Source organism: Drosophila suzukii, chromosome 2R, assembly GCF_043229965.1.
Source record: "Drosophila suzukii chromosome 2R, CBGP_Dsuzu_IsoJpt1.0, whole genome shotgun sequence".
Classification (NCBI taxonomy): domain Eukaryota; kingdom Metazoa; phylum Arthropoda; class Insecta; order Diptera; family Drosophilidae; genus Drosophila; species Drosophila suzukii.
In genome coordinates this window covers 15,638,128-15,649,648 of record NC_092081.1, presented here as the reverse complement: position 1 = coordinate 15,649,648, position 11,521 = coordinate 15,638,128, and the positions used below count along the sequence as shown (strand labels likewise).

The 11,521-nt window shown below is 41.8% G+C and overlaps 1 protein-coding gene across 1 annotated transcript; it reads left to right on the top strand.

Annotated features, from left to right (window-relative positions):
• The first annotated feature begins 3,462 nt into the window (after positions 1 to 3,462).
• Fatp3 (Fatty acid transport protein 3) lies at positions 3,463 to 7,991 on the top strand. The gene is made up of 4 exons (XM_017075158.4): positions 3,463 to 3,571; positions 5,098 to 5,359; positions 5,421 to 6,897; positions 7,557 to 7,991. Coding segments are annotated over exons 1-4 (2,049 nt in total). The 5' UTR covers positions 3,463 to 3,570; the 3' UTR covers positions 7,866 to 7,991.
• The last annotated feature ends 3,530 nt before the right edge of the window (positions 7,992 to 11,521 follow it).

Below are 11,521 nucleotides of genomic sequence, written 5' to 3'. Positions count from 1 at the left end.
CCCAGCTCCAATCGATGCCAATGCATTAACATTAAAACTTGGGCGCTGAAATTTTAATTAAAATGTGACAGGCAACTAGCGCACAATGAGCCCGCTCGCCGGATATCTTGGCCTGGTCTGGCCCGGCCCTCTTGTGTGTGCGTCTGGCATAAAAATATTCAGCATAAGTGGCGGCCACCCAGCGATGCTCGACATTACAGAGCTGCCGAGCTGCCGAGCTGGCAGCAATTGTGCCATTTCAATCGACATCTGTTACTGATTTCAAAGAAACTTTTGTTGACAACACAAACAAATGCCAAATACAGGGGGCGAGGGGGCGGCAAGGATGCCGTCGCCTGGGGGTTTAAGGTACAAACCGTTTGACGCTTGCCTGCGCACGACTTCGACCCTCCGCCCGACCACTCACCCCCCGCCTCCTCTGGCCACCACCCCCAGTGGCCCTGAACCAGACCCAGAACTCACGTGTGGCCCAAAGTGCCGCACAGCTGACGTTAACGTTATCAGCAAGCGGCTGTGCCGGTGAATTTGTGTGGGTCTGTTTGCATGCCCAGTAATCGTAGAAACTAAGGGCATGCCAGAGTCTGAGGACTTTGAGCAACAGGAAGAAGGTAGGGTCTCATAATAATAATAATTAACAATAACTTAACAATATGTATTTAAAAAAAATGGATTTAGAAACTAAAATATTTTAAAGAGCACTATAAGAGTGAGAAACAAATGTAAACAAATATTTATTTATGTATTTATTAATTTAGTCCACCCGAAAGTCTTAGCTCCTATGGCCGATTCCTTAAACTTTTGGCTACATTGTACAATAATAATAATACATATTTAATATTTACAAACTGTGAGAAATTTATTGTGTTTTGTAAATCTTTGGTTACTTATTTACATTTGAGGATTTAAAAAGTTAGCTAAATATGTCACCACCTTGAGTTAACCATTTATTTAATTGGTTAAAAAGATAAAATTAAAAAATAATGGAATATATAAATATGATGGCATATTTTTAGGCGCAATAAAAACATATATTTTAAATCGTTTTTCATTCACTTTTAACTTACTGTTACTATAACTTACTGTAACATTCAACTTTATATTACAGTGTGTTAAAAAATTCAACGTACATATAAACCAATATATATTTATTTCTAGACCTCTGTAAAAATTTAATACCGTTAAAAAATTCATGTTTCAGTTTAGTTTCATTGAAATTTTTTAATCCACTGAATCTTAAAGGCTTCTTTATTATGATATTCCAAGAGAGAGACTACAGGGTATCTCACAGTTGGATCACTACACTCTCTTCCTGTTTGTGTATGTGTGTGTGCCAGCCTGCTTCTGGGCCACTTCTCTGTGTGTGTGTGTGTTTTTGTTTTCGCCGGCTACAAACAAAGTTGACTGAGGCTGCCAGTTTGCGTGTCTGCGAGCCTGCATTTGAAGGCTGTGCAGCAAAGGCATCTGACATGAAGGCATGGCAGGAAGCTCTGTGGCGGTGGTAGCGAGGGGGGGGGGGGGGGGGGGGAAGGGCAAGTGTGTGAGAGGGAGAGGGAATGTGTTTGTATGGCCTCTCTGTGTGTGTGTGTGTTTTCGGCGGCGCCATTGTCGATAATAACGATGGACTGAGCCCCGGGTCGCAGGCGCTTTTGTGCGCGTAACATGTGTCAATTACAGGCGCCCACACCCACACAATCACACAATCACACACACACACACAGAGAGAACAGCGGGAACAGCCGGCACATCCAACACCCACTCACCCACACACACACATGCATATGCGCTCACTTAGTTTCGCTCTCACACCGTCGATAACTCAAAAAGCTGCCAAAAAGTATGCGCACATTTTTTATATGCGCCGCCCGAAAGTATGCACATATTTTTTATATTTGTGCTGCCGGCATTTGACAGCTAAGCGACGCCGACGCCGACGTCGACGCAGGCAGCGCTGCCCTATGTTAATTTATTTTCACACAGCATTTCGTTTTTTGTTTGTTTTGCCTGAGAAAGAGAGAGGGCGAGAAATTACTTTTTTCGTCGGCAAATAAAAAAATGCTTAATTAAAAAATTTCAAATCACCGTAACAGGTGGAAAGGCCAACTGCCAAGTGGAAAGGCAGAACTTTGACTTTACCAAGGGATTCGGAGTGGGGGATGTTTTCAGTGCCAACATTTCTACATTTTTGATGTACGAATTGTTAGATTTTAATTACTAACTAATACAAAATGTAAAACTTTTTTTAATGAAATTCAAGTATGTATACAAATTCAGGATCATGAAATACACTTATTTGCCACGAATTATATTAAATGTATATTTTTAAATGTAGGTCACATTTCTGTTGCATATAAAAACAGTTTGGTGATTTAATCTTAAATAATGTATTTGGTATCAAATGTTTAAAGATGTTCACTTAAAAAATGACTAGATTTTAGAATCTAAAACAAATGTACTCTTAAAAATTCTGATTAAATGTTGTTCTTCTTTAAAAATGTAGTTTTTCAAATTGGTAACTCTGCAGTAAATAGGCTCCGGATCGAAAGTATATTTTCTAGGAGAGATGATTGATTTTCAAAAAAATATATCTTGGCCCAGCAAAAACTTTATCTACTTCTTGATTGGGAAGTAGTTCACTTTACTTGCGTTTAAGCTCTTTAAGTAAAAGCATTAGGGATAATGTTGATGCATTCATAAAAGTAGAAATGGCTGCAATTGACTTTATGCTCGGGGGCTTGAAGTTCTTTTTAATTTATTCCGTCCCTTACTGACACCTGTGCAACTTTTTTTAACCATCTGTTGAAAATCAAAATTTCTTTCAAAAGATTATAACTATTTTTTATTCACGTTGGCAGTACATCGACAAAGCACAAAAAAATAACAAAAGTTATTACTTTTATTTTACTGGTTACTAATTAAGAGATTTATCGGCCGTTGACTTTTTTGAGTTCACTAAATTTAACTTGGTTTTAATAGCTCATTTCCTCACAGAGTGCATTATCAATTAAAACGGTTTTATAACCGAGATAATCTGTTTCAAAAAAGCATGTAGAATTATAACAAAATAATATATTCTACATGCAATGCTAAAAATGTACAACATTTTTAAGAGAGTATCTTATTTGATACTTTATATTATTTCGTAGCAGAGTCTTTAAAGAAAGTAAACGTCCTTATTTGATTGGTGTTGAACTATTTTTTACTCGACTTTATTAAACTTTAAGGCTTAAAATGTTATATATTTTCTTATTTCAGCTCTTTAGGAGCTCTGTAAACTAAACAGCCTATAAGATCTCTGACCATCGTTTTCAGCGAGGTGTTTGGGAGGCTGTCTCGACTCTCAACAGAGCTCTTTCTCTCTTGTTAAAATATAATCTTTTCAATTATATGTGTATACTCTCTCCCACTCGCCAACTCGTTTGGCTCTGGGTATAAAAGCCGTTGCCGATCGCAGCGCCAGTTCAGTTTACTTCAGCGATTCGACGTCGGGTGTACAGATCATTCTCGCCATATATCTACGTATTCTTGTTTTCCGTGCTAATAAATCAACCGTTTGTGATCGTGCGAATAAAAAGTATGTCACTTGGGGGCGCTGCACTTGGGGACATTGAAAAGTGAATTACATTGATCATGGCGTGGGGGCTAAAAACTGTCTAGTAAATAGAAAAGAGTCATGTAAATCGCTAGTGAGTTCCATGGCCAACCGACCGAAACCAGTGCCAAGAGCTTCGTGTGCGCAGAACCGATTATAAAAATTTGTGCCCGGCATACGGAATAAGTCAAGGTCCCCAGCATAGACGCCAGAACATAACTCAAACATAGGCTTGACAAACCCATCCAGCCAACTCGACTTATAGAGATAGCGCCCATTGCCAAGTAGGCATAATCGCCAGAGGCAATGAACTTTGAAGCCGGCTCGTCACTTGATAGCTTTCTTAACCCTTGGAGTTACGATTTCATGTAGTGCAAGTGTGCCGTCATTACCCTATGGGTTAATCGTAACTGCATTATTACCAAGTGTTCTAACCACCTTTCCATTGTTTGGCGCCTTTCGCGATAAGCCGTCACAACAAAGAACCCCAGACGCTGTGATATCAGCTGTTCTGTTCTGTTCTGTTCTTCGCAACAGGGCAGGTTTATCATAGTTTTTATGGACTGATATGGAATCTAGGGGCTCTACTTAGCACGCCTACGAATCTTGGCAATCGGCGAGATTAATCTCAAGTGCTCACCTACTGATCCAAAAAATTTCCATGCTCAATGGGTTGAAAGCTCCCCCCTCCAGTTAGTATAAGTACCGCTATAAAAAAGGCATTAGCTCAGATCGTAAATGTAAGGTGGTAATGAATGAAATAGTTAGACAGCTTCCCATGGAATGGCAAAATAAACGTGTTGGAAATAATGTATAAGTAATTACTTTTTCACTCTTTCCTAAATACGATTAAGAAATATGAGTAAAAAATTACTAGGTCCACTTAAAAAGTATTTCACTCTCTCAGTCTCAATAGCTAGCTATTTTCCAATTAAGTAAGCTGTCAAAGTAAATGACCTAGACTTGAATAAATTAAAACATTATTACAACAAGCTAAAGCAGGCTGTATTGTAATGTAATAAAATACAGTATTGATAACAATTAATTGCGACAGCTGGTTTTATATTCCAGTTATTAAAACAAAATACTCCCGCCCAATTGTTATGGCTCTACTGGGGTCTGAATAATTGTTTTTAGTGCATAACTGGGATTTTCGCAGCCGTTTCAACTTGAGACCCCTAGGCACTTGTCACTCCCCCACGGCCCATTTTAAACCACACGTATTGCTCATGGCGGCCGATAAGAACTTGCGACCCACAAACTATATAGTAAATCGGTATCAGACAACGCTTTATGCCGCTTATCACTCAGTTGCTCGCCGTCGGTTGCCCTAGGCACATGTGGGGAAGTGCTGAAATTGGATAGGAACTGGAAGGGTTGCACCCACAAATTGCTAAATTAGACCTTGCTGTAGCTGTCATAAAAATCACACCCATCCGTTTGAGTAACTAAAACTAAACTACATAACTAATTCGACCATGTTTGCATTTGTTGTCTGCCCTTCGAAGTGAGCGAGAAGGAGGAGCGCGGAGATCAGGAGGATCAGGAGGAGCAGGCTGGCGGCAAGAAGATGGAGATCCTGCTGGAGCTGAACCTCAAGCAGAAGTTGGCCACCCGGCTGGGAACGCTACTGCTGGCCACGGTGATCTTCGCCAGCTTTTGTTGGGACAACGCGGTGGCTAGTTTGAGCCTGGGCGCAGTGGTGGCCCTCCTGCTAAGAAATCCCACCTTCGTCTTTGGCTTGGTGATGACCTTCTCAAGGGACTTGAAGTGGGTATATGTGTGTTAATTCCCCTCGGGAGAATCTTACTAACTTGGCTTCCCTTTTCAGGGCAGTGCAGCGCTTCATTGCCCTTAATCTCTTCCTGCTGAGGAGGGATCGCAGAGGATTCACCGTGGCACGATGCTTCCAGGAGCAGGCTAGATCCCGACCCAAGAAAGCCTGCTTTGTGATGGACGATCGTCGTCTAAGCTTTTCCGAGGCCCTGGAATTCAGCCAAAAGATCGCAGGCTACTTCAAGGATCGTGGTCTGGAGAAGGGCGACTGTGTGGCCCTGCTGATGGAAACCCGTCTGGAGTATCCCTGCATTTGGTTGGGCCTCTCCCAGCTTGGAGTGATCACTGCCCTTATCAACTCTAATTTAAGAGGAGAGTCTCTGCTGCACTCCATCAGAGTGGCCAATGTCAAGGCCCTAATTTTGGGCAGCGAAATGCTGGATGTGGTGAAGTCACTAAGGAATGAGAAGCCACTTCAGGACTTGCCCATTTATCAATACACAGATGATGAGTTAAGGAAGGACCCAGGACATGATCTCCTGCCGGGAGCTGTGGATCTGGGGAGTGCTCTTAAGGCCCAGAAGAAACTGGAGTTACCACCTAAAGCCTCCCCCGAAGAAGTTCGCTCGAAGTTACTCTATGTCTATACCTCGGGAACTACAGGTCTGCCGAAAGCTGCTGTGATCACCAACCTGCGGTTCCTCTTCATGTCCGCTGGATCCTACTATATGCTCAGGATGTCCAGCGATGATGTGGTCTACAATCCCCTACCTTTGTATCACACCGCTGGTGGAATAGTGGGACTGGGTAATGCCTTACTCAATGGATCCACGGTGGTGCTGCGCAAGAAGTTCTCCGCCAGGAATTTCTGGTTGGATTGCAATCACCACAACTGCACGGTGGCTCAATATATTGGGGAATTGTGCCGATATCTCCTGGCCACTCCCTACACCCCCGATCAGCAAAAACACAACCTGCGTTTAATGTACGGAAACGGATTGAGGCCGCAGATCTGGTCGCAGTTCATCCGGCGTTTTGCCATTCCGCATATAGGAGAGATCTATGGAGCCACCGAGGGAAACTCGAATCTGATTAACATCACCAACCGAGTGGGAGCCATCGGATTCGTTCCTGTCTACGGATCCCGGCTCTATCCTGTGCAAGTCCTGCGATGCGATGAGCTAACAGGTGACCTGATCAAGGATTCACAAGGACACTGCACCAGGTGTCAACCTGGACAGGCGGGTCTCTTGGTGGGCAAGGTCGATGCCCGGCGAGCGGTGAGTGCCTTCCATGGATACGCGGACAAGGGAGCCTCGGAGCAGAAACTCCTGCGAAATGTTTTCACCACCGGAGATGTCTTCTTCAATTCGGGTGATATGGTGGTGCGCGACATTCTGGGGTACTTTTACTTCAAGGATCGCACAGGCGACACCTTCCGCTGGCGGGGCGAGAATGTGGCCACCCAGGAGGTGGAGGCCATCATCACAAACTGCATTGGACTCGAGGATTGCGTGGTTTATGGAGTGCAGGTAAGTCGTTATTTATACAATTAATTAAAAGAAGAAGTGCCAGAGGTCTACTTATAATGATTATGATAATTAGATTATGGTTTTTCTATTAATTCACATTATCGCATTATCACTCTAAAAATCTTTTCAAGAACTAAATGTTGTTTTGTTGATGCTAAAATCATTGTCTTTCTGGTGCCTTTAATTTTTCCCTTTTTATTTCCAAATTTATGACAACTAACGAATTTATGCATAATCAAATGATAACTTATCATCAAAGAGCTAGATCTAATATTGAAGTATATATATTTGTTTAACGATGCCTAGTTGAGAAAGATGTCGATTCAAAAAGGTAGAAAAATCTGGTTTTAATAATTCAACACTAATAAAACAGTAATTCCATTTACCTATTCTATAAAATATTGATAAAGACCTTCTACATTTAGTGTGGCTATAAAAAACTAACCATATCGCACTAAGTCCCCTTATCGAGTTAAAGTTACCACTAGTTCCACTAGTTCCATTCTATTGAATATTTATCAAGACCTTCTACCTTAAGTGTGGCTAAGGAAACTACCCATATCGCATTGAGTCACCTTTTCCAGTTAAAGTAGATAACGCACTACCTGGAACATACCCATAAACCTTGATTTTCACTATCGACCTGCTTATCTTTGCAGATCCCCTATGTGGAGGGCAAGGCGGGAATGGCGGCGATTGTGGATCCGGATCGCAAGGTGGACATGGAATACCTATCCATAGTTCTCAGGGGCAGTCTGCCGCCCTATGCCCGCCCCTTGTTCATCCGACTGCTGGACGAGATTCCACGTACTGCCACCTTCAAGATGAAGAAACGGGAGTTGGCCCAAGAGGGTTATGACATCAAAACGCTTTCTGATCCCATATACTACCTAAATCGGGACGGGATCTACAGACCTTTCAGCCAGGAGCAGTACGAGTCCTTGCTTTCGGGAAAGGCGGGACTCTGAGGATATATGTATAGCACCCGAAATATTATTCCAGCCACTCCTCTATGTATATAGCTATACGTTTGTCTGTCCCATTGTATTTTTAATGCCTAAACAACGACTGATACCGAAATACCGAAAAACCAATGATGAAGTTGTTTCGCTGCTATCCCAAAAAGCCGGGCGCGTTTCTTGGCCATAAAATGGCAGCTTAACCGATAATGGGAGCCAATACGTTTTACGGCCAGAAGATGCGATGCTGCTACCGCCACAAGATATATCGAAAGTGTTAAATCCCCAAGATTAAGTTCTCGCTCATTGGCAGCTGCTGCAGTTGCAGTTCGCTGTTGCTGTTGCTATTGGTGTTGCTGCTGCTACTTTTGCAGTTGCTGCTGCTGCCGTTGCTGTTGCAACATTAACGCCATTTCCGCTCGCTAGCGGCAGCTGCGACTTCGTTGGCCGTCCCGTCGCCTAAGATAAACGATGTGCAAAATCCATACAAAACAATGGCAAGAACAACAAGGCAAGGTCTTGCCACCGCAACATCGCTGCATCGCAACATCGTCGACGGCCACCAATATCGATGTCGATGGCGATGGCGAAAAAGTTGTGGCAGGCAATCATAAAAAACGAAGAAATGGCAAACAAAGCTGAGCGCCATTTTTAAAGGACCAGAAAATGGCGATGGTGTAGCTTTGCTCCTGGGATGCCAAAGGTCCTTCGATGGCTAGAAGTTTCAGCAGGTAAAGGGAAGAAACATCTTTTCGATTCCTTAAGATCTTAATTGCAGCTGAAAAATGTTCTTGTATTAAAGTGGCAGTGCCTTTGATATTTGCAACTATCAAATTATAAGGTTTCTATTATTAGTTATAGATGTATTTCAATAGATATTAGATGTTCGATTTCCCGCTTCATAATTGCGTTGAGTGATATTAACTTTTCCCAGAATTTAGTACAGATTGTTCGATGACTATAGATTATTGCAAATGTGAAAATTAGGATCCAGGGACCCTTCAGCGCGAAATCTTCAAAGCGAAATCTGAAGAATATTGGTTCTAAAGGTATATTAAGGCTGAAAACCCCTCACTTTTTCTAAAACCGTGGATTTTTTTAGTGATAAAAATTTATTTTTAAATTAAAAAAGGGTTTTTAAGTTTTTTCTTGATTTACAAAGTAAAGTTTAACAATTATGCAGATGTTGTCTGTGGTTATCTTATTTCTTTCACTGAATAAAAAACAATATAAAATGGTATTTACGATAGGCTATAAAAGGTTTTATTTCGTTGCCAAAAGATGTAGCACGATCTTAACTGACCTTTAAAAATTGGTGGTAAAAAATAAAGTTTTCCATGAGAGTAATTTCTTTGATTTTCGGAATCCCAATAGGGTTTCGAATATTTTACCGAAACATAATGCAGTTTTTCAGGGATTTCGGAATGCGAAATACACATTGTAAGAGGCGTATTCCGAAAATGCTCATAAAGTTGCAGCTGGGGCAGCTGCCGCACTCCCTGGGCCCCTGCCACGCCCCCTGCTCACCGCCCCCCCCCGCCTTTTTCGCGACGCCATCGTCGATGTCATAAACAAAATGGCAGTTGTGGGTGCAGAAGTGCATGAATACGTTCGCATAGCTAATAACAATAAAAGCAACAACAAAAACAGCCATTGCAGCTGACACCAACAGGCGATATTAGTGTTGTTGTTGTTGTTGTTCGTGTTGCTGCTGCTGCTGCTGATGTTGCAAGTTGCTAGTTGCTGCTGCTGTTGTTGCAGTTGTAACGTCGCGTGCGCCTGGCCTGCGTAAGTGGGAAAATTAAAAATTTCTCAATAATTTTTCGAAATGTTCGACAAGAACGTCGGGCGCTGCTGCCATTGTTTCCTGTTCGTCCTGCTCCTTTTTGGGCTCATTTAGAAAGCTTTTGGGTGGACAGAAAGGCGGTGGGTGGTGGGTTGTGGGTGGGATTGGGGGGCTAAGGCCGAAGCTCGGCGACGGCGCCACAGCTGCCATTGGAATTCCAAAGCTATTAAAACGCTGCCAGTGGAGCTACGACCAAACGGGCACCAGTGTTTCCATTCCGTTCCTTTCCGCCGCAGTTGTTGCTGCTGTTGCTGCTGTTGCCCTTCGCCCCGTTTTACCCTTTGCGGAAATGGGGTATTCCAAATTGATTGCTCGACCTAATCTAGGATTTGGCTAGGCTTCTGCAAGATAGCCCTATCTTCGGGAGGAGAACTTCACATGGTAAATGCTACGATGGTTTATTTTTTTACTTCTAGGCTGGCGCTAAGACTAAAATTACTATTTAAGTTTTTGTAATATATGTTTCCATATGCTTTACTTTTGTAATATATGTTTCCAAGTGCTTTTCTTTTTTATAGTTCTTATTAAAAAAACATAAATAAACTTAAAAAAAGAGATAAATTGTTTGGTTTAATATAATAAATGTTCGTTCATTATTTACTTATGGTTTATTATTAAGCTAACGAAAATGTTAAAAAGTAATACAGAGATCTATAACTTTATTTATGATGACCTGAAGCTAGATTTTGAGGATCTCTGGCAGGTAATAATATTATAATATCATAATAAACATAATATAGAATTGTCAAGAAATTTAAAAATTGTTTTTGCTTTTAAAAGATCTTTGTTGAACCTTAAAATGATTATTTATAAAAATTGTTTGGTAGTGATACATTTTATTATAACAGTTGGTTGAATATTACAACCAAAACCGTCGGTTTCACAGAATCTATAAAGTTTATAAGTAAATTTGAACTGATCTTAGGATACATTTTTTAAAAGCCTACTATTTGGTAGGTTTTAATTCGTATAATTATTTTTTAACCGGTTTCGGTGACACTAAGATTTGCTATGAAGAAAAATTTGGTTAGAAGAGATTTCTGTGGCACCCCTGTATTTAACCCTAGGGTATCTAGATATTCGCTGTGATTCTGCATCCTTTTCGTCCTGGCTCTGGTTGCTTTTGTTGTTGCCGCTGCTGCTGCTGGCTGAATTGGTTCGGATCGGTCCGCTTTTGCTTGTATGCATTTGGGCTTAAAGGTTTTGCTTGCTTTTGTTTTTATGTTTCATACTGCCTCTGCTCCCCACTCTCGCCCACTTTCCCCGCACTTTCGCCCACCTTTTGGTCCTTGGCGAGCTTTGTCAGTTCGTGCTAATTACATTGCACCTGTGCATGACGTTTGATGTTGGCCTGTCGAGCTTCGACTGTCGCTTGTGTTTGTTGTTTGCCGTTGGTCGGTATGAAAGGGGGTGTATGTGTGTGTGTGTGTGAGCTTAGTTTGTTTGGTTTTGGCCTTTTTGGGGCGCTGACTGAGCTGCAGCAGCAATGGCAGCAGTGGCAGCAGCAGAAACAGCAGCAGAAGGCAGCAAAAATTAATTAAAAGCCAACGTGCGGCGGCAATGCAATTAAATTCGATTTGGTCGGGCATTCGACGGCTGGAGACTCAAACTGGTAGCTCGAACTCAGCTGGACGGCTGTTGTTGACATCATTTAATACAACAATGCGGCAAAATTATATTCCACATACCTACATATCCATATGTACAATGTACATACATATGTATGGGCAGGAGCAACAGCAGGCGAGTCAAAAGTTCACACACACAATACCCTTTGTTTTGCCTTTGCTTTTTGTTTATTTTTATAGGGAATTTCGCC